The sequence below is a fragment of the Ochotona curzoniae genome, unplaced genomic scaffold (assembly GCF_017591425.1).
Source record: "Ochotona curzoniae isolate NIBS_2020 unplaced genomic scaffold, NIBS_Ocur_1.0 contig_4612, whole genome shotgun sequence".
Taxonomy (NCBI): domain Eukaryota; kingdom Metazoa; phylum Chordata; class Mammalia; order Lagomorpha; family Ochotonidae; genus Ochotona; species Ochotona curzoniae.
Window position 1 is genome coordinate 15033747 of NW_024466343.1, and position 24367 is coordinate 15058113.

A 24367-nucleotide genomic window follows, 5' to 3' on the forward strand; every position below is an offset into this window, starting at 1 on the left:
CTCTCTGTATATCTGACTTTGTAATAAAAATAAATAAATAAATCTTTTTAAAAAAGTAAAATGTCATCTTGCATTTATTTTTATACTTTGCTTTTGAAATGAGAGTTGGAATATTTTTCACACTATTTCTAAAAATAAATGTATGAGCTAAGTCAACTGGTTAATGAAGGATAATTTTTGGTACACTTTGGTCAAAATTCTTTAATGATTTGAAACAAGGCTTATTTTTGGGATTTTTTGTACTTAACAAGTATACTATGTCTTGTACATAAGAGGTAGCATCTTTCCAATTTATTTTCCTAGTTTCAACATTTGTTCAGTTGTGTTTAGTAGTAATGGAAAAATTTTCCATTTTACAACTGTTAAGAAAAGTAGAAATAAATAGGAAGCAGCTGAACCATCATTTTCAGTTTATCTGAAGAAGTAATAAGGACAAGGGGACCAATGTTTCACTCCTAGCTCCAGTCATTGGAGTAATCTGTATTGTCACTGTCAATGTTGAATTTCTTGGAGAGGTTCTATTTAGAAAGTCTATTGATACAACACCTACTGTCAGGGGTAGGCAATGTCCATAAGGCCAACAAAATCATCTGGAATGGTTTTGCCAAGGCAACCACAGGTGGGAGTTGAATTTGAATAAATGTATAGCATACTAATTTGTAAGGTGATAATTTTGTATGGCGCATAAATGGTGTTACAGATATCCAAAAGGTATTGGACAGAGAAAGGGTTCTCTATCTGGCCTCCTCATCCCCATATGCGATGAATGTTAATGACTGCTTACTAGTCAGATCCAGTATGTTTTGTCTTCAGATTTATTAATTTGTTAGCAAGGTTTGAGCTTTGAGGAACAGAAAATGTATTTGAGGAATAATGCATCTGAAAGTAAGTCAGATTATTATTATTATTATTATGACTTGGTTTAGGAGCAGAATCTAGATAACAGAAAGTAAAAGAACCACAATGATTCAAACGTAGCATATTTTAAATTACAGCTAGTTCTAAGTTTCCAGGTTGTTATGCCATTGCAGGAAACAGAAGTAGCAAGGTTGTACACTTTCCTTTTTCTGTAACATGCTTTCCTTCACAGCCAAATTTTATTGAGCACTAAGTGAACACAGGACCATTGGATGGTTAGCACTGCTCATCTTTACGGTACCTTGGGACCTAGAATTCCAGCACTTCCTGGCAGGCCTGTGGAACCCTTTATTCCTCTGGGACCTGGAGACCCAGTCAGTCCTGGTCTTCCCTCGTCGCCTCTGATGCCCTGAAACAAACAGAGATAAGACATGAAAACTGTGATGTTACTAAGAAAGCAGTCTCGAAGCTCAGTAAACAAAGAAGGGAGGTGTTTAGAAAGGCTGCAGCTGACACATCACTCAGGTTTATGAATTATTCAGACTTTTTTTCTCAAATAAGTGAAACATTTAAATAATGTTTTGGTAGCACTGATCAATCATCTGATACCTGTAATTACAGTTAATGTAGTTATGGTCTGTTTTTTTTTTTCTAAAGATTTATTTATTTTTATTAGATAGTCAGATATACAGAAAAGAGGAGAGGCATAGAGGAAGATCTTCTGTCCAGAAATTCACTCCCCAAGTGACTGCAAGGGCCGGAGCTAAGTCAATCCGAAACCAAGAGGCAGGAGCCTCCTGCAGGTCTCCCACGTAGGTACAGCATCCCATGGCTTTGGGCCATCCTTGGCTGCTTTCTCAGGCCACAAGCAGGGAACTGAATGGGAGGTGGGGTTGCTGAGATTACAACAGGCACCCATATGGGATCCTGGCATGTGCAAGGTAAAGACTTCAGCTGCTAGGCTACCACACTGGGCCCCATGCTGTTTTTAACATGGAAATGATTAGGTAGTACAAAGTTCCCTAGTATTTCCTGACTTATCCAACTGAGGTATAAGGTATGTGGTCTTTCTAACTTTTAAAAATTTTACTGTGGTATATATGGCAACTTCTGTAATCAACTAATGATTAATATCTCCTTAAGAATATCCTGTTCCTCAAACACACATGGTTACATAAAATTTACTATAATAATAAACTGATTGGGTTTAAACTAAAGCAAGCAAGCAAGCAGTATATCCTTAAAATAAAATCCTAAATCAAGATTGGTAAGCCATATTTTTTAAGCCAAACCCAGTCTAACACTTGACTTGTGTACAGCTCATCATTTAAGAAGTTTTTGCACTCTGAATTGTTGAAAAAAAATGAACAGAATACTTACAGACATGTGGACATTATATAAAATCAAAATTGATCATAATAAAATTTTATTGGCTCACAACCATGTTCATTCATTCACACAGTGCTAATGGCTGCTTCTGCTGACAGCAGTAGAGTTGCATAGCTAGGGCAGAGGTCTTAGGTGACACTCTAACTGCTCCTTGGTATGCTACACATTGCAGTGATAACAAGAAAGTGTTTCAAGTGGAACATACATTGTCTTACTCTCTCATTTGATTTCTTTTGCAACCAGTGTGTATCTCTCTTGCCAAAATAAGAGAAATGTGGACTTTCCATGTTGTGTTTCTAAGGTGCAATGGAATATGTTAACAACTTAGATGGCAAAACCTCATGGTCATTATAAATTGGCTGTGCTTAATAAGTATATATCAGCATTATCAGACCAAGAATTCAATACCATATTCTTTACTCAGTGCAAGAGTCAGAAAAAATAGTATATCTAAACACAATAGGTCAAGCCATTGTATGCAATGCAGGATTTTTATATAACAGTGCCAACTTGAATCTTGACTGCTTTGCTTGCAAATTAACTTTTTTCTAATGACTAGGAAGGAAGGTGGTGATAGCCCAAGTGCTTGACCCTGCCCTCATGTGGGAAATGAGTCCCTGGATAGAATTGTGGGCTCCTGGCTTTCACCTGGCCCAGCCCCAGCCATTACAGCTATTTGGGGAGTGAATTAATGGATGGCAAATCTATCCCACAGAAGAGAGTTAGCTTTTTACATTTGAACTTCACCAAAAGGCTGAGATGCGATGAGATAATAAATTTTTTGACAGGAACAATTGCTTGAATTATAGGGCATGCTGGTACAGCATTATTTGTGAGCTAGAAACCAAGGTAAATGTTTGTAAGTGGTTATACTTCAACTTGAAAAATCAATGCAATACTGGTCAATTGTTCATCCAGGGAGTTCACATTGAGTTTAAGTGACTGAAGAATTAAATGATATGAATAATCTGTAGGGTGCTACAAGAGAATATTTTCAAATTTAAGAATATACTGCGGGCCCATCGCGGTAGCCTATTGGCTAAAGTCCTTGCCTTGCACGCACTAGGATCCCATATGGGCACCTGTTCTAATCCTAGCAGCCCCATTTCAGCTCCCATCCAGCTCCCTGCTTGTGTCCTGGGAAAGCAGTTGAGGACGGCCCAAAGCCTTGAGACCCTGCACCTGTGTGGGAGACCTGGAAGAAGGTCTGTCTCCTGGCCTCCGATTGGCTCAGCTTCAGTTGTTGTGGCCCCTTGGGGAGTGAATCATCGGACGGAAGATCTTCCTCTCTGTCTCTACTCTCTGTATATCTGACTTTCCAATAAAAGTCAATATAAATCTTTCAAAAAAAAAAAAGAATACACTCAATCAATGCAACCTGATGTGGAAGCCACAAGTTGCAATAGAATGGGTAGCTGTGGACCTGAAACAGCATTTGGGAACATATTTACAAGGACTCTGAAAACATAAAGTGTGTAAGTTATTGATAGTCACCACATTATGTACTATCATGTACTTCAAGAAAAATTTATGAATGTAGTATGTGTACAGAACTCACTGTCAAGTGTAAACTCTATTTGCACTTGTGGATTTAACCTTCGTTATTTTTGAGATGACTTTGTCAGAAACAGAAATGAAGCATTCTGGCTTATTCCATTACACAGCAACTTGATGGCTTAACAAGGGTCATGTTCTTCTGAGATTTTCTTTTGAGGTTAAGATAAAAATTTTTCTGAATAATAAACTGCCCTCAACAGAAATGGAAGTGAAGAGATTTGAAATTATGTTTTTGCTTCAGACTTCAGAATGTTCATAAACGGATTAAAATCGCAAAGCAAAAGAGTGTTTGTGTGTAAAACATATATTGCAGAATCATTTTAATGACAGCCAATGTTCAAACCAAAATAACTATTAAACAATTGTGTGCTTCATTTGCTATAAAAGATGAAAACAATTGGTGACATCTCCTCTGTCACAGAGATTTATAGAGAGTATTTTGTGAGCTCAGTATCGGTAGTGAATTATAGACCTAGATTCAATCAAGCTCTACGTTTCAAAATATTTTTAATTGTGTAGATAAAGCATTTCTGTAGAGAATTTGATTGGAAATGATTCATGTACAATTAATGACATGCTAAAATAGCACTAAAAGGATCTGACAAAATTTCCATAAGTTCTACAATATTCCAAAAGAAATGAATATTCTTGGTTAAAATCATATGCTTGGGAACTGTAGTATTTGGCAGTAACTTCGTGTGAAAATAATTAATCAAATTGAAACATATAAAACAGGCAAAATCTGATTACAGGAATGATACAGGAGCAGAAAAATTTAAAAATAAGGAACTGCAATAAATGGACTGTCATTCTCTCCAAAGTAATATTTTTCTTAATTAGTTAGTTTAATACAAAAATTACACTCAATTACAATTAAATTTCATAAGTAAAAATTTTGTCAGTTTTTTTTACTTCCTGTTGCATAAATTCCCAAGTCATATCCTGGATTATGTTGTCATACAAAAATCAAAATATTTACTCATATTTATAAAAAAGGTTTGCTGACCTCTCTTCTAGAAGATGATTGCTACTTTTTAAGTTGATTCTTGGGATACTGAATTGGGTTATGCAACAGTTCTTCCATGTATCATGTGCATAGGAAAAATATGAGAAATTCTCTGGAAATATAAATAAGATATGGCACTTGTTTACAAAAAGTTGACTATTAAATGAAAAAGATGAAATATAATAAGTAATGGCTGTAATGCAGGTAAAAATATACAAAAGATCCAGAGGAGACATAAACAGTAGTGAGCTTCTGAGGATGAGACATCATCTTTAGTAGTAATAAGAAAAAGAAAAGGTGAATGTTACTGTACTATAAGACAAAAATAGTGCCTTTAAAATTGCAAATGTGAAAAGGGAATGGAAGATAGACTATCGTCACTTCTATGGAAGGTCTGGCTGAGAAAATGGGATTTGATAAATGAAGTCAAATGTGAATTTAATACTGCAGTATTTCTCTTTTTTCCCCAAATAGTACTATAATTCATATCATAATTATTACTCTCTTACTAAAAATTCAACATATTAAAAATTGCGTTTTCTAGCTAGATTTTCTTCATGACTACAAAATCCACTAAAACATTAAATAAACATATCTTTTAAATAACAGATGCTATGCACATCTGTATGTGACTATATACTATATAGTCACATTCCTATTATTTATTTCTTTACCCCTCATTTGATCACAGTCTACATTGGCTATTCTGTCTCTTACCAAGTGTGTATTAGTGGTGCTCAACATTTGTAAGGAACCATTATGAAGACAAAATCCCTATACAAGGAAGGAGAGTAAAAGAAAAGGAGGAGGGAGAGAAGAGCGCGTGGGGCTTAGGGGAAGAAGCCGAGTTGGAGGAAAAGAAGGCTGGGGGCGGGGGGGGGCGGGTTGGTGATGAAGAAAGATCTGTATTGTGGATTTAAGTCTTAAATTTCCAGTGGGGTGGTTCTTTCACATTGCAATTGCTGTACTCCAAGAGTACCAAACTATGCCATTTCTTTCCTCTTTCTTCTCATGTTGTATCTAGCACTGATTTAGTGTGGTTTCTAAACCTTTTTGTGCTATACCTCTGGGATAGGATAACTGGTGGTTTCTTTTCCACATGAAAAAATAAGATCTCTGAAGGTAATGGTGCCATTTTAGAGCTTATCCATGTAAATGAAAGCAAATCAGTCAAGGTCATCTGATACTTTACAATATACTTCAAAAAATGTTCAGTGAAGATATAGGTATTGGTCCTGGAATGGTAGCCTATTGGCTAAAGTCCTTGCTTTGCATGCACTGGGAACAAATAGAGGTGCCAGTTCCAATCCTGGCGGCCCCGCTTCCCATTGAGCTCCCTGATTGAGCCTGGGAAAGCTGTTGAGGGTGGCCCAAAACCTTGGGACTCTGCACCTGTGTGGGAGACCAGAAAGAGACTTAGGGCTCCTGGCTTCGGACTGGTTCAGCTCTGGCTGTTGTGCCCAATTGGGGAGTGAATTAATGCCTGGAAGATCTTCCTCTCTGTCTCTCCTCTTCATATATCTGACTTTGCAATAAAAAATCTTAAAAAAGATGCAGGTATTATAACAATAACCAGATTTATAATGAGGATATGAATTTACAGAGAAGGCATGCTTAAGAACAAAATTCTAATAAATACTACCCTTCTCAATAAAAACAGAAGCAACTAAACAGAAGGACTTAAACAATTACCTGCAGAGAAAGTTTATTTTAAAAGGTAATCATATAAAAGTACAAAAGATGGAAGAAAATGCATGTAAAAGACGGATCAACAAAGAAATGCTGGAGTTAAATTAGGGGAAACTTAAGTTACACATATAAATGAGTATAAGAATTTTGCTTTTAAAAATGTACTGAGCTGCCTTGTAAGGTTGTGAGCATTCAATACCTAGATGTACAAAAGTTATGCAAGTCATGACTGTTTAGGGAGATGCAAGCCCTTAACAGATTATCAGAGATGATCTCAAGATACCACAAAACTTCACAATTATAAAAGAATATGGTTTTATCTCATTTTTATTATAAATTTAGGTGCATGTTAGGATTTTTATTTTCCAAGAGGAAAAAGAAGTACCTTCTGGGTGATACATAGTGGAAACTCAGATAGCACTGAATATGCCTCAAGTCTATAGGTATTTGAACGAAGAATAATAAGGAACATAAAATTTTTTGTTAGGGCTGCTTGAAAGCTTCATTTTACTTGCAGTGTTTATTAGATGTTCAACCCAGCCCAGTGGATCTGTTCCAAGTCCTCGTTGTTCATGTTGGTTTCTTAGAGAGAAATTTGAGGATAGCAGCAGAGTGTTCTGTACAAAGTTCCAAGCAATGTTTCATTCAAGTGGAGAACAAACATTTCTTATTATGAATACACAGATGGATGACTCATTTTGCTTGCAAGAGAAACAGATGCTAATCCCTCAGCATTCTTTCCAGTGTCTTCTCAATGATTTGCCTCAAACCATTCAGCAAAGGGCAAGTCATTCTGTGCACATTTTAAAAAGTAAATAAAGCTGTTAATAGCTATAAATTCTGGCTAAAACTACAAAAATAGAACAGATTATCTGAGTTGTAAAATCATTCAATGATAGGTTATTTAATGGTCAGAATTTTCCATTATTCTCAGGTAGAGTAGTTCCTTTACTGAAAAGAGTGTCGAGTTCTGCAGAAAAATTATGTTCATTTTGACAGGACTCAAACTGATAGCTACCTAAGTCCTGGGACTGGAAGGAAACAAGTGCTGTACTTGGACAAATGCTGACAACAAAACAACATCAATCAAACCTAGAGTTACCTTTTGTTGAGTGCTTCCTATATGTCAGGAATGCTAATTGCATGATATAATTTTAATTGTTCTGATATTAGTTAAGGAGAGAAGAAGAGTTTGCCTTTCATACTGACTTCCCTCTGGAGAAAAGAAGGAATGGTATGAGTGTGTCTTTATTTTAGAATTGATCTGTATATGTTTAGAAGACACACAGGAGAGATTTGGAATGATGGTGAGTGGTGTGCATACAAATAACCTGGCTGCTATTCCATTTACTCTTCGGTTTTGCTGTTTCATTCTTTGGATAGAAAGAAATATATTAAGTAATAGTAAATATATTTGTTAAATCCTGGCAGCAATAAAAATCTGTGTTTTAAAAAGTAGCTATGAAAACTCTTTGAAATCAAGTTCAACTTATATTTATGTCATTAATTTCAGTTAGTTTCAAAGTACAATTAATGACTTTAAGATGACACTGAACTGCAAATTGTTTAAATGCGATCTTGAAAATTTTCTAGGAAAACTTAATTCTTTTTTTTTTTTGCTAACTGCCAAGAATATTCTGTACACATAGCATTATATTTATATACTTAATACCTCTGTAAGAAAAACGTAATTGAGTTAATTCACTTTCTATGGTTCAGAAATATATTCAATGTGCTAATTTTTCATTGTTAGACAGAATAGATAGCAGATTTTTGCTGACCTATCAAATTCATTTGTTATGAAAGCAATATTGTTGCTTTTATTCCAGAAAACAAAAATACTGTAAGTGGAATTTTCTCATTTTCTCTGGTTTAATATACCACTACACTTCCCCAGGAAAGAACTGGCAATTAAAAAAAATGTGGGGTGGTAATTATTAGGTAACTGTGTGCTGGGACCCATTATATTAGAAATAAGGTAGCATTCATAACATTTTCCTACATTACTATTCACAAGCAACACAACCAGCTGCTCTGCTAGGAATAAGATTTATGAATGAGCTGAATACTAGAGTTAGGAAGTAATTTTAAATTTGAATCCTTAACCATATTAAGGTTTGTGAAACAGAGTAAAGTTGAGGCAAGTCTTAAGGCAGTGAAAACAGATATGCCTAGCTTAAGTCCTTTCTCAACCCTCTACAACACTAACCTCTTGTTCAGTGCCTCACTTAGGTCTTTTCTCAACTGTGTAAAACACTATCCTTTTGTTAAGCTATAATGAATAAGGCGTATTGACACCACTTCATCCCACAAAACTATTAACATGTTTTTGTTAGAACAAAAGATGTTTATCAGTTCTGAAAAATGGATCATGCAAATACCACTATGATGCTGGAATGCAAGATGAGTACTCTATGAAATCTCTTTTATTCAGGTCTCAGCACACAGTCACAGGTCTAATCCAAACTGCAAAAGAATGTTTCATTCATACATTGGCTCTTACACATGTTTGGGATCACACTACTTCGAAGAAATAATTTCCATTCTTTTATGTAAAAAGTAATAAACCCTATACTCAGGCTGCATTATTTGATCTTTCAAAGATCTTGTGAACCTGTTAAGCTTTCTCCTTTCTACAGATGTATTTATTTTTGTTCTTTTCACATGACAAGTTACTCTCAGTCTTAAGTGCTCAGCTGCAGAATAACCTTCTGAATGAAGTTGCCCAAGCTCACTCCACAAATAACCCGTCTCTCCCATAATGTATTATTTCATAACATTGCTTACTTATATTTCTTCTATAGCACCTACCACAATTTGGAATTGTCTGCTTTATTTCTCCTCTATTACCCAATTATTTTTCTGATCCATATTAAATCGTAGTCCAATATCAACAATTTCATGTGATGAAAGGATGATGTTTACTAAGTTCATATGCTGAACCAAATACATTCAATATTTTGTCTGACACTTATAAGAATCTTATGAGTATGCATTATTGAACTTGTTTTATAGATGGTGCTTAAGGTGTTAGTTAAACCCATGTCTCCAAGGTCACAGTTCTTGTGCAAATAATATTCACTGCACAAAATTTACTTATTTTTCCTGTGGATTTGACACTGTATACAGGGCTAGGGATATAAAGATGAATAAAAAAGAATCATGCTGTATAGGAATCCATGATTTCTTGGAAGAGAACGACACAAAAACAAGTAATTAACATCCATATTTTCCATTCTCTAATGGAAAATGTGCATTGAGTGTATGAAGTTCTCAGCAGACAAGCCTAACTCTAACAGATGGAGGATATGGAAGACATAGTTCTTCATTAAGTCCTGAAAGAACATGGAATCATTCATAAAGACAAAGGTAGAAGACCTTTCCTAGCTAAGAGAAGAAATTAAATGCAGTAAGACAGTAAAATTAGGGAAATGTCTAGAATTTGATCTGATAAGCACACTTGAGGGAGTATAGGTTCTGAAACTTAGAGTGCCTGGTATTGGATTCTGGCTTCACTACTTGTCTTTGAGATATTGGCCAAATTGCTTAATGTTTCCAAACTCAGCTTTGTTTTTTGTAAACTGGAGATGATAGCCAGATCTACTTCCATTTTTTAAAGTGAGGGTTAAAAAACTTAATACACAGGCAACAGGTAACACCTGGAATAGTACCTGGCCCACAGTAAGCCTTTAATAATTGTTAGCTTTTATTACTATGGAAAAGCACAGGAAATGGGAGGAGTCAGAAGACTAAGTCTGAAAATATAAACAGAGGCCAATCTTGGGGAATCACCATTCCACAAAGGGTATGAACTTTATCTGATTGCAAGTTACTGAAGACTCAACTAGGAAAGTTTCATCCTTTAGCAAATCTTTCATTTGTCCCTAATAAGCTGACAGACTGATTTTTTTGTCTGTTCTGGAAGAGTCCCTAATGAGCAGAAAACAGGCCAAAACAATGAGCAAAGAGAAGAGGGAGATAGTGGTATTCTGGATAAACAATAACCTCTTAGTAAGAGTTGACAGGATTAACAAATGCAGTTCTGGCTAGTGCAGGTATGTTTCTGTTTTGAAAATACTAGGAATAAAGAAATGTAGCTGAGAAAGAGAAGTTTAATTAATGTCACTTGCTCACAGACTAGAGAACACACAACTCCAATGGGTGGCAGGACCACTGGCATTCTTAACAATGTGCCATGGTGATCCTGCTACTCTGCTGGGATTATACATCGCCTAATGCAGTGTGGTTTTCCTTCCTATACAGTAGCTGATACAATACAAAAATGGAAAATTGAAGATTTTCATGTTATTATAAAACAAGATTTCATTTTACATTATATTTAAGTCTGTGCTTACCTGAAAAACTGTAAAGTCAAGACAGAAAGGCCTTGATTTGTCCTGAGTTGCTACGTTTATTTCTTTCCTTCCTTTACAAATGGTTAGTTTTATTACTTGCAGGAATGAAAAAAGTAGAAAGACTAGTAAGCTTTCATTTTGGTGACAAATGGATTTACGATCTTTGCAAGGAAAAGTTGTTTTCCTTTTTTTCTAAATGATTGAGGTACTGTGTTTGTACAGAAGTTCAATTCAACAAAAACAGAATGGTAAACTCATTTACTACAGATGTGCTATGTTGACTGCCCTCAAAACACCCATCTGTACAGAAGGAAATTTACAAGGCAACAGTAAGCCTCCCAATATCATCCTCCAGTTACAGTCACATGACCTTAGGAAAAACATTGGAACTACAGAGGGACTATGCCAGAAATTCTTTAATTCTTTGGCCACAAAAAATTAAATAAATAAAAGAAAAAGAAAGAACATTGTTTAGGAAAATCAGGCAGTTGCATAATGCTAGAAATCCCAGAATAAATATTTTTCTCAGTGGATAAACCAGCAGTCTTTAAAGGTAAGCCAAGAAACACCATAGTGCCATGATTTAAAAAAAAAAAAAAGACCAATGGAAAGATGTTCTTATTCTTGGATGAAAATATTTCAGGGAGCCTGCTAGTTTTTAGAGATTATATTATTTGCTCTATGTTGCTCTTCTATTATCACAGTAGGTTTCAGAAATAATGCTGTTGGAAATAACTTACTCACCAGCCAGCTCGCCATTGAACAGCATTTCATTTTAACATCTCATTGAAAAATAAAATTCCTTACAAAGCATTATAATCCCAGTTTTGCATTAAATATTCTACAAATGGGAGAGATAATCATAGATGGTATTTCCACATTCATAATATTAGCAGGCACTTGGGGTTACAAAGAAGATTCTCTTAAGGGAATGTTACTTTGTTTTTATATTGATTATAACACATTTCAAAATTATGACAAATGGCTATCCTAAGTGTGACTATGTTTTTCCATTTTTATATGAACATGCTAAGCAGATGGCTACATATGATCTGGTAGCTAATTGCTGACTAATGACATTTATCAGCTATCATTCAACTTCATGGTCCTAGGAGATAGACTTGTCAATATTTAATACTATTATAGTTCATTGTAATTCTTTTTCATTGCACTGTTCAATGAACATTCTGTATTAGTCATATATAAAGGAACACGTGTCTCAAAATCTTGTTTTGTTGAAAGAAATCCCTATTTAAAAAAAGAATAACTTAGGAAATAGAACTGGAATTTGAATGTTTTATAGTTTGACTAAATCACATTCAGACTCTTCCTTCTGTTAACTATGTCTTCAGCCAAGAGGCCCTTCTGATGAGCACTTAAGTATGGTCATGTTTCTCTTATTAAAAAAAAAACTTTCTACCTTAAGTTTATTTTTTGGTTATTATCCTACTCTCCCTTTTCAGAATCAAACTTCTCTACTGAGTGATCTGAATGTCCTGTTTTCTTGTCCCATCATTATCCATTCTTGCCTTGAGTGTTTCAATGCGATTTCTGCCTCTCACAAATCAAGCTAAATGGTTCATTGATAGAGTTTACTCCACAAGCTAAAATACACTGGCAATGGGTATTTGGTTCAGCAGTAAGCATCTATTTGGAGTGCCAAGACCCATACGAGAATTCTTCAGTTTGAGTTCCAACTCAGTTCCGAATTCCAGTTTCCTTCAATTATGCACCCTAGGAAGTAGCAGGTGGTTTCTCTTGTTCTGGGAGTCCACCAGCCAGATGGAAGACCAGGATTGTGATCCTGGCTCCCAGACACATGGGGACTCAGCCAGTAGATGGCAGCTCCTTTCATCTGTCTGTGTCAAACAAATAAAATAAATTTTAAAAAATTTAAAAAGCACAAATAAGGGAAATTTGTCCTACCACATATGAAAATACACTAGAAATCTTTAGCACTAACAGTGTGATAACACGAAAAGACCAGAGATCAGCCAACATTTTCTGTGGAAAGACCAGATAGTAATGATTTTAGACTTTGCCAGGCATATGTTGTTGGTTGTGACCACTCAACCTGGTCATTATACCACAAAACCACACATATCAGCCTGTAAATAAATGCAAAAATTTCAGAATATATGGAATGCAGCTTAAACAGTAATAAGAGGCAAGTTTATTTCAACTAGTGCTTACATAAAAAAATTGGAAGGCCATCAAGTACATAATTTCCAATATGTCTCAAAGATCTAGAATGACATAAACAAGCCAAATTACAAATTAGCAAGAATGAAAAAATTAAGATTAGATAAAGAATAAACAAAAGGCAAGAAGACTCAGAGTAACAAAATCAGAGATGAAAAAGGATATGTTTCAATGGATAACACCCCCCCAACAACAAAAAAAAAGAAAACTTCAGGAATCACTACAAACAACTATATACCTACAAATTGGAAAATCTAGAGGAAGTGGGAATGTTTCTGACCATAGATAGAAATTGAATAATTAGTAAAGAACCTTACAACATAGAAAATCCCAGGACTAGATGATTTCATTGCTGAGTTCTAACCAACTTTTCATAAAGAACTAAATTCCAATTCTTCTCAATCCATTCAAAATAACTGGAAGGCAACGAATCCTTGCAAACTCCTCGTATGAGACAAGTGTCATCTTGATTTCAAAACCAGGAAAAAATATATGTAAAAAAAGAGAGCTATAGTCCAATATCCCTGATGAACATGCTAGCTAATTGAATCCAATAACGCATCGGAAAGATTATTTATTTGGATCAAGTGGGATTTTTCCCTGGCATACAAGGTTGCTTTAATATAGGCAAATCAATACACGTGACAAATACAACAAACTGAAGAACAAAAGCTATATGATTGCTCTATAGATGCAGAGAAAGCATTTGATAAAATACAATATTTTTCATGATAAAAATTTCTTTAGCTTGGTATGATGGCTCAATTGGTTAAACCTCACTTTGCAAGCTCTATGAGTGCTGGTTCATGTCCTGGCTGCTCTGCTTCCTTCCAGCTCCCTGCTTGTGGCCTTAGAAAGCAGAGGAGTATAACCCAAAGCCTTGGGACCCTGCATCTGCATGAGAGACCTGGAAGAAGCTCCTGGCTTCTGGCTCCTAGCTTCTGATTGCTTCAGCTCCATCTATTTTGGCCATTTGGTGAGTATATCTGGATTTAAAGATCTTTCTCTTTGTGTCTATCTCCATAAATCTGATCTACCTTTCCAATAAAAATGAGTAAAATGAGTAAATCTTTTTTTTTTTACAAACCTTAAACAAACTGAGTATAGAAATAACATTCCTCAATAAGTTGAAGGCAATATGAGAAACCCACAGCAACAACACAAGGATGACCACTCTGACCACTTGGAAGTTTTAGCCAGAGCCATTAGGCAAGAAAAATCAACGGACACAAATTAGAATTGAGGCAGCCAAGTTTTCCCTGTTTGTAAAGGATATGATTTTCTATCTAGGGGAACCAAAAGACGATTCTTAGAGGTTAATGAAAGTATCAGAGACCTTTGTAAAGTTGCAGGATATAAAATTAACACAAATAATTTTATTGCTGAGAAATAACTTGTAAGATCAGTTCCTATCATAGTAGCTACAAAAATATTAAATACCTTGGAATAAATTTGACCAATGGTATGAGGGATCACTATGATGAAAATGATAAAGTATCAAAGAAAACAAAGACAGCAAAAAATGGAAAAATCTTCCATATTCATGGATTGATAGAATATCAGCAAAAAGTCTATACTACCAGAAGGAATTCAAAGAATCAGGGATCCCAATAAAAATATTTATTATTCTCAATTCTAGAAAAAATATACTAAACTTCATATGGAAAAGCAACACACCCCAAATAGCAAAACCAAGCATAAACAACAACATAAAAAGTTGTAGGCATCCATCACTGTATCAGATTTCAAGATATACTATAGGGCAGCTGTTGTAAAACAGTCCAGTACTGGCACAAAATAGACATACAAATCAATAAAAGGGAATAGAAACTCGATAAATTAACCACAAATTTATAACCAATTAATTTTTCACAAACTGAATAAACTCCATGGAGAAAGAAAAGTCTCTTCAAAAAATGGTGTTGAGAAAATTGGATTTATGCATGTAAAAATATGAAACAGACTCCTACCTTATACATTATACAGAAATTAACTCAAGATATATTAAAGATATAAACTCATGAATAGATACCATCAAATTACTGGAGGAAAACATTGGGGAAACTCTGTAAGACATTAGCATAAGCAAAGATTCCCTGGATAAAGGCCACAGAAGAACAGACACTCAAAGCAAAAAATGAACAAATGGGGTCACAAACTAAGAAGCTTTTATACTGCAAAAGAAATCATAAGCAAAGTGAGGAGACAACCAACAGAATGAGAGAAATTATGTAACTAGTAGAGGATTAATATCCAGAATCTTTAAAGAGCTCAAGAAGCTCAACAACAACAAAACAAACAATCCAGTTAAGAAATGGTCAAAGGGCATGAATAGGCATTTTTCACAGGATGAAATTCAAATGGCTAGCAGACACAGGAAAAAACAGTCAGAATCATTAGCTATTGGGGAAATGTAAATAAAAGTGATGATAAGGTTTACTTTACCCTAGTTAGAATGAATATCACCTAAAAATCAAAAAGAAAAAAAATGCTGGTGGGGACATGGGGCAAAAGTACCATAATTCATTCTTCTTCATTATGGAAGACAATATGGAGATTGCCCAGCGATTTAACATTAGGTACTCTATGACTCAGTCATCCCACTAAAGAGAATTTACCCAAATGAAATGAAATTGGCAAATGAGAGAGGTATTTTCATGTTAATTGCAGCTCAATTAATAATAGTTAAGATAAGGAATCAACCCAAATGTCCTTCAATTGATAACTGAATAAAGAAAATGTGTTAAATGTGCGCACTATGGAATATCATTCAGCAATAAATGAATGAAACCATGTGCTTTGCAGCAAAATAGATGCAACTGGAAATGAAACAAGCCAGTCTTAAAGAGAAAAATGTCATATGCTTTTACTGATATATGGCAGCTAATATAGAACACACCAAAAAATGTAGGAAGGAAATGGTCGCTTTTGGATATGATTGCCATTTTTAGTCCATGTTTATAACCCAGGGGAAATGTGAACTTGTGATCTTTTTACTTTTTGAATTCTGTGACTAATGGCATATAAAGTCTGCAAATAGAGAATGAATTAATATTATGACTGCAAATACTGTTAAAGTGAGGGGAGGAAAGAGAGGTGGGAGGAAATCAGGGTAATGAAAGAAGTGTAGCTGACTTCTTGGAGGCATGCTTATGAATGCATAGAATCAGTTTTCTTATAATAGTAAAAAAAACCAAAACAGGAAATGTGGTAAATATTTACTATGGAATATTATGTAGACACAAAAAAAGAATGAAATCCTATTTTCACAACAAAATGGATAAGACTGGAAAGCATTATACCTTGTGAAATAAGCCAGTCCCCAAAAGACAAGTATCATATATTTTAGTCCCCAGAAGACAAATGTAACATATTTTCTCTGACATGGAGCAACTGGACCAGAATACAAAAAATGTATGGGAATAAAATGAACACCTTGTGATTTGATTGTTGTTTTCATTCCTTGTTTATACTTCTGTATAACTGTGGTCTTTCTACTTTTTACTAGTTGACTATTATGGTTAGTGGTGCCTTAAACCTGTGAGTATAGAGTGGATAGATTATTATTAATTTTTTTTTGCAATAATTAAAGGAAAAAGGAAGGGAGAAGGGGATTGAGAAGAGAGAGGGAGAGAAAAAAAGACAGGGAAGTATGATTATCTTAGAATTCTTTAAAACACATGAAATAAGTAGTCTTTATAGTAATAAAAATAAATAAATGATCGGGGTGGGTCTCAGGACGGGACGTCTCATGCCTTGATCCCAGACAGCCACCATGTGCACAGGGTGAGCTGTTCCCGGGCCTGCTGGGCTCCAGGGTCTGCTTCCTTCGAGGTGAGTAGACCGAGGGGGGAGGTCTCCGTGACTGGGCAGGTCCGGGACCCACCCGCCGCATTCATTGGGCAGTGAATGGGATTTGGGAGGGGCGTGACCTTGGGCCTGGGAATTGAAACCTCCGGCAGCCTCCCGGCAGCAGATGGGTCTCAGGACAGGGCGTCTCATGCCTGGATCCCAGACAGCCACCATGTGCACCTGGTGAGCTGTTCCCAGGCGGCCAGTGTGCCATTTGGTGCCGGTTCCGCCAGCTGGCCGCCTGGCCAGGGAGCTCTGGGGATTTGGTTCTTTGAGTCGCTGCTTAATTAGCTCCAGGTTGAACCCATTGTGCTGCTTGGACCTGAAACAGGCAGTAACTCTTCCTCTGTAAAACTTGTAATCACTGGACAATGCTGACCACCAAACACCAGTCCATGCAGAAGCTATGGCTTGGGGCTTGTCCTGCAAAAGTAGCTCCAACAGCTGGCTAATGTGCCAACTGGTAATGGAACAGAGTAGATTAGGCACGACTGAGCAAACCTTAGCCCACAATCAAAACTAGAGACCAGGACGGAGCACAGGTCATGCCGAGCTAGGCTCTTGTACCTACTGGTCTGCGGGAGCCAGGGACGCTAAGCCACAGTGTCTAAGGCAGAGTTCGGGACAGGGGAGGGGCTGTGCCAAGCTGAGTCAGAGCATCCACTGGCAGGCAAGTGATCTATGGCTGGGAACAGGCCTGGTTGGGGAGCTAAGGGGACAACCCTAGCTGGATTGAGGTTCCCACCAAGAGGCATGTGGCCTGGAAGTGGGGGCTGCATTCTGATCTGGAAACAGTTGTAGTCTCCCTTGGCACTAGTGTGGACTGGGATTGGATGCACCGAACCGGGCAGGACCCCACCACCCCCTGGTGTCCTGGAGGACCAGGGCAGATGTGGGATGGACTAGGCAAGGTCTCAACCCCCTACTGAGCCATGTGTGAGCCATATGTGGGTATGGACAAACCATGGCTGGGCTCAAACATCCAACAGCAAGAACCGGATTGGGTTGAAGGCCAGTCAGGAAAAGCCACAGTTCCTGCTATGACTGGAGGTGGACTGAGTAGGGCTGGCTCATGGACCCACTGATAAGCGTGAAACCTGGCATTGGGAGAAGTTCTGATGGAGGAACCTGGGCAACTCCTCTGGCAGGACACAGACCCAACATGTAAGCGCAAGAAACACGATAGGAAACAGCCCATAAGAGGCCATGGAAAGTTACCCACTGGCATATAATTGGCAGGGGTTGGGGGAAGACCAGGCTGAATCTGTCCACATCATCCACTGGCATATCCAAGCACCAGAACAGTGGGGGTCGACCCAGGTTCGGTCGCAACAAAGACTAGTGCACAATACGGAATGCCGAGGTGAGGTTGCCTGTACCGGAAGGGACCGCAGCGCCCAACCAGCCTGAGAACAAGAAAGGAAGTGGGCAGAGCTGGCAGGGGAATAACGAAGGGTTCCTTTGCTGGACAGCTACTTCCGCAGGAGAGCATAGGCTGGGATGGAGGCAGACCAGACTAGGCAGAGCTACCACACCTGTGCACCTCATGTGGACTAGATCAGGGAAAAGCCAGGCTGGGCTGATTAATTTTGTTTGCCCCAGTAGGAATAAAGTGGGTGAGGGTTGTTTGGGCTTAGCCACAGCATCAGCTGGAATCTGGGATTGGGAGAGACCTGGGAGGGAAATACTGGGCTCATCCCTCTTGGGTTACCACTTCCACGGGAGGACATAAAACTAAGATAGCGGCTGGGGTGGAATGGGGTGTGGGACAGACTGGATTACTGCTACACATACTGGCAAACCAGGGTAGGGGGTGGGCCTGGTGGGGGTTATTGTGGGTCGCTCCAACTAGGCTGCAGCTCCCACTGGTTTGTGCGAGGGCCAAGTATGTGCTGGGCAGAACCAGGCTGGACTGCAATACTCATTGGTTCCAGTGGAAGTCGGGAGTGAAAACAGAACCAACCCAGCAATTGCAACCACCAGCTGATCGGGACCATGGACTGTGCTGGGCCCTGTACTTGCTAGCACGTACAAGAAGTTTCTTTGGAGATCTTCCTAATCTAAATGCTGGACTCAGAACCCTAACCAAGAAAAGAGAGAAGACAGAACAGGTCAACCAACCATCTCAGCTATGATGGACTATATCAATCAGTGGATTTTTCAAAAACCTCATAGTGCTTGGAGTGGCAAGATTGACAGCAATTCATAACTGTGGCAATATCAAAACCACTTGAGCAAGAACCTCAGAGCATGCCCTACATCTGGGACCTGGGGAGGATGGGGAACTGGGCGGGCCTTCTCCCTTAATACCCCCCTTTAAACATGAAGGTAACAATATGGAAAACATACTAGTCTCATCCACTTTCCTGTAGCCCTTGAACCTTCTTACCCTAATTAACTATGTAAAGATTGTCAAAATAAATTTTATATATTTAAAAAAAAATGATCGGGTCTGTTCTGTTGAAAATAATGGATAGTGAAATTCAAATTTAATATAATTTTTACATGTCATAAATACTCTTTCTTTATTTCTATCATTAAAAATGTAACAATTTTTATTCATACTTAAGTCATACAATTATAGGCCAATTTGGTTCACTGGGTATGCTTTGCTAACATACTCCCACAGACTCTTGAATACAAAAGAAAATACACATACAAATTAGATAGATATTATCTGCTTTCTGATATCAATCTTCATAAATTGAAGGACACTGTTAAGAATAGCCCAGTGATTGCGACTGCAATTATCTTCCTGATTCTTCCCACTTAACAACAAACCTAAGGCAACATTAAATCCTTAGTAAAACTGTGTATATTGTCCAATTTCCTTTGAAAAATTGTATTTTTGTTGCACAAAGACTTGAAAGATACAAGAATAAAGATTCCTTCTGTGTCTTTTTAAAAGATTTATTTAATTATCATTATTATTTTTATTAGAAAGTAAGATATACCGATTAGAGGAGAGACAGAGAGGAAGATCTTCTGTCTGATGATTTACTCCTCAAGTGGCCACAATGGCGTGAACTGTGCTTATCTGAACCCAGAAGCCTGGAGCACTCTTCCGGGTTTCCCATGTGGGTGCAGGTTCCCAAGGCTCTGGGCTGTCCTTGACAGGCCATAAGCAGGGAGCTGGATGGGAAGCGGGATTGCCGGAACTAGAACTGGCACCCTTAAGGCATCCCGGCGGGTGCAAGGCAAGGACTTTAGCCACTAGGCTGCCATGCTGGGTCCTCCTACTGTATCTTATAGCCATTTTATTCACCTGTTTGGTTTGGAGACCACTAAAAACAATCACAAGTTTTATGTCAATCACAGCTTTAGTTCTGATTTAGAATTTTGATAAACAACACAGGCACTAGCAGCAGTAGTGACACATACAGCAAAAATATTTCTTACCTACATCCCTACCAGTGGAGACAGTCCTGCCTTCAGGTTGCAGGGACAGCATATCTCGTCACTGGCTTTATTAGTGTGATGATATCCCATTTTCCCCCGTCATACAATAGAGCAAACAAGTATCTTTAAAGCTCTGACACCTCACTAAGTATCATTTAGATGTATTAAACTGATTTCTTGGAGATCAGAAAATAAATATCCTAAAGTTAAACTGAAAGGCAGGTTTAAGAAGCACAAGGGGCTACCTAATGGGTCAAGTTTCTAGGAACAGTGATTTAGGGGCACATTAGGTTATCTGTCCAAAAGTAGAAGCAAATTTTTGCACATTGAATTGCCTATTACATTAACAGGGGTCTTAATGAGCCTCTTCAAATTTCGGAATCAAGTTATGCTCCACTCATTTATTTGGTAACTTACAGAAGTTTTTGAAAAACACAGAGGTAGAGACACAGTGAGTTCCATCTGCTGGATCATTCCTCAAATGCTTGTAGCAGCTGGGGTTGTGCCAGGCAGAAGCCTGGAGCAGGTAACTCCTTTCTGAGTCTCCCACATGAGTGTCAGGGATCCAATAACTTACGCCACTACCTGTTGCCTCCTAGGGTGCATGTTAGCAAGAAACAAATCTAGAATATAGTCAGGACCAGAGGGATTGAAACTCAGGTACCATAATACAGGATGTGGGCATCCCAAGTGGTGTCTTATCCACTATACCAGATGACTGCTTCCCACTTTAGCCATTAAGTGTAAAGTTCAGTGGTATTAAGTAAATTCACATTGTTGTGCAAACATCACCAACACCCTCTGTAGAAGTATTTATCTTCCCAAACTGAAACTATACACAGATTAGGCCACTCTCCAACTAACTTCTATAAATCCTTGATGACCACTTATCTTCTTTCTACATTTCAATGAATTTGCTAAATGGTATTTTATACAAGAGAAATAATTCAATGTTTGCCATTTTGTGTCTTATTTATTTCATTTAGTGTAATGTCTTCAAGGTTAATCCATTACCTTCCATTTCAAAGATGGACATGCTATTGTATATTTATGTTATATTAATTCAACTACTGGATATGTGGGTGGCTTCCCTGTATTGGCTGTTATTAATAGTGCTGTTATGAACACCTCTATAAATTATCTTTACTGATCAATGCTTCTTAGTTCCACTGTTGTAACTTGTGATAATTATGCATTATGTTTTAATTCACATTCTCATGACTTTTTTGAAATGCCCTTTTATATAGGATACTGGCTCCACTATCAGTTATTGGAATGGATATTTAAACTAGTAGTTTTTTTTTAGCTAGAAAGATTATTTCCTATTTCTGTTGATGAAATACTTATATTTATTTGCTATTAGTATAGCAATGTATTGTGATATGATATGTTCGGAGGAATGCTCTGTTAAGCAGTTTTTTCACTGTGAATATCCTAGAGTGATCTTATACTAGCCTAGATGCTACAGATCAGTCATTCCTGTGGTCTCTTAACACAATCAAAACATGTGGCAAGTACAAGACACAGGAGGTTGCTGCCACTGTGACTCAGCCTGCAAACTAATTTTTTTAAATAAAAGTATTTTTGAAGCAATGATAAAAATTGTGTATAAAAATCCTATATACTTCTGTTTACCCCAGTATCATTACAAACACAGCCATTATGATTGCTATGATGTCTCTCTACATATAAATATATAAATTATGTCAATATATGTCACATATATGATGTCAATATATACAAAATATATAAATTTATATTATATATATATGTAAATTTGTTGAGTAAAACATCATCATTCAGCACATGAGTATATTTACAATTCACTTTTTAGTCTTATATAATACGGCAGACATCCTCAAAAAGCTATGGATCTAAAATGTATGCATCCAGATATAATATATATATATAATTTTTCTGTTTCAAATGTGTTTTTGTCTGAACTCTCAGAATCTTACTCAAAGCAATAAAAAAGTTTCACTGTTTTCTGTGATACCCAATCCACAAAAATATGGATTGTCACACCAATTCAAAGTGTCTTACTATTGTTAACTTTAAAGTTTGGCAATTTCATCTTAGATTATTACAGGAAGCCTGAGGAGCAGCGCAAAGGTGTAGGCTCAGGGCACGTGTCCTCTTAGGATTTGGTCCCAAATGGAAGCTTTAAAAAAAAATACTGATAATAGTAATGGAAGTCTATACAATAACCATCTTAGCTGAAAATTTCAGCATGGCTATCATGGTTGTCTAGACCTTAACCTGACTGATCCTCTGATGTTCTGACACATTGACACATTTCTTCTAAAGCAAACAGATACTATATTAATATTTCTTAAAATATTTATCTTTTCAGACAGAATATGAACATTTATTTCTTAAAGTTTTTAGGTCACAGCTTCATTTTTTTTTTAATGAATGAGATACCTCACCATTGTATGACAAATATTAACCTGAGTTTGAGTTAGGGAGAGCAATATACTAGATATGAATAAGCAAATAGGATTGATTTATAATTTAAAAGAAAAGTTAATCAATAGAAATCTCCACAGTGGGAATAAATAAGAGTATGTTTTATTGTTTTCTTGAAGATGAGCAGTCAATTTTTTCAGTGATTATGAAAACACAACTTGACCTGGTAAAATCATCTGGTTTAGAATGTTATTATTGAAGGAAAAAAGAATGGCATGTGAAGAAGAAACTATGATTTAAAAATTGACTATCAAACACATAATACCAAATTTGCATAAAAATCAAAGTATATATACATCATTACATTATTCCTAGATGAACACACACACAAAACACTCATACAATTTTTTATTAAATGGTGAGTCTTCAAAAGTAAAGGAAAAATAATTTTTGGCTAAACTCATCTTGAGTTGCTGTTAAGATCTAAACTGTTGGCTTAAGACATTTGATGAACTCATAGCATAGACAGATTATACAGTTCCTCAAGTTCTGCTTCTTCATAATTCTTCACATGACTTTATATGTATGAGAACAGTATTAGATTACCAACACCATGGATTATTAGATATAAAATATCCAAAAGAATTTATTAATTGATATCCTCTGGAAATCATAGGTATAATTCAATACTGTTAGAAGATACAACTGGGTTAATCTGGACAAATACTACTGGTAAGATATTTAGCCAAGATATTTGAGATCTAGGAAGAAGACATGCAAAAATAAAGAGCAATGAGAAGTTACTACTCACAGGAAATCCATGTTTTCCTGGTGGTCCAACTTTTCCTGGGTTTCCTGAAATCCCAGCTGGTCCAGGGTAACCTTGCCTGCCCTTCAGCCCAGGGGAGCCTGGAAGTCCCTTGATAATTAAAAATTGTTTACATTATAGAGAGACGACTGGTAGATGTATAAAACACAAATATACATCCAAATTTATTGGAGAGTAGGATATTGTAATACGTGTTTTCTGGCTTTTTAGATTCCTCAACAATTTAAGGTTTGGATTCTCCATGAATGTTGCCTTATATCAGAGAGAATATATGATATAATGTCCTTTTAGAATTGGCTTATTTCCCTGAGCACAAAGGTCTCTAGTTAGGACCATTTTACTGTAAACGGCAGAATTCCAATCTTTTTCATTGCTTAGTAGTATTCCATGGGGGGTAGGTATAACACAGTTTCTTTATCCATTCCTCTTTTGACATGCATCTGGGTAGTTTCCATGTCTTTGCCATTGTAGATTGTGCTGCTATAAATACTGGATTGTAGGTCACTTTTTCATATGCAGAATTTACTTCCTTCTGCTATGTTGCTAGGAGAGGAATAACTGGATCATACGATAGATCAATTTTCAGCTGTCTTAGCAGTCTCCATACTGATTTCCATAGTGGCTACATTAGTCTACACTCCCACCAAGAGTAGAATAGGGTGTGCGCTTCCCCACAACCACATTAGCTGATGTTAATTTACTTCAAATGTAGGCTGGGTGGAATCTCAATGTAGTTTTTATTTGTATTTCCCTAATAGGGAGCCTGAGCATTTTTTCATGTCTTTGAATTTTTGTTGAAAAATATCTGCTCAATTCCTTTGC

The 24367-nt window shown here is 36.8% G+C and overlaps 1 protein-coding gene across 1 annotated transcript in view; it reads right to left on the reverse strand.

The window, feature by feature from the left end:
* COL24A1 (collagen type XXIV alpha 1 chain) overlaps positions 1 to 24367 on the reverse strand; it is a 298672-nt gene that overhangs the window by 37715 nt on the left and 236590 nt on the right. The window contains exons 46-47 of the mRNA XM_040987252.1: positions 23528 to 23635; positions 1160 to 1267 (exon numbers count right to left, since the gene is read on the reverse strand). Coding sequence (XP_040843186.1) covers positions 1160 to 1267; positions 23528 to 23635 — 216 coding nt within the window. The remainder of the gene's footprint in view (positions 1 to 1159; positions 1268 to 23527; positions 23636 to 24367) is intronic.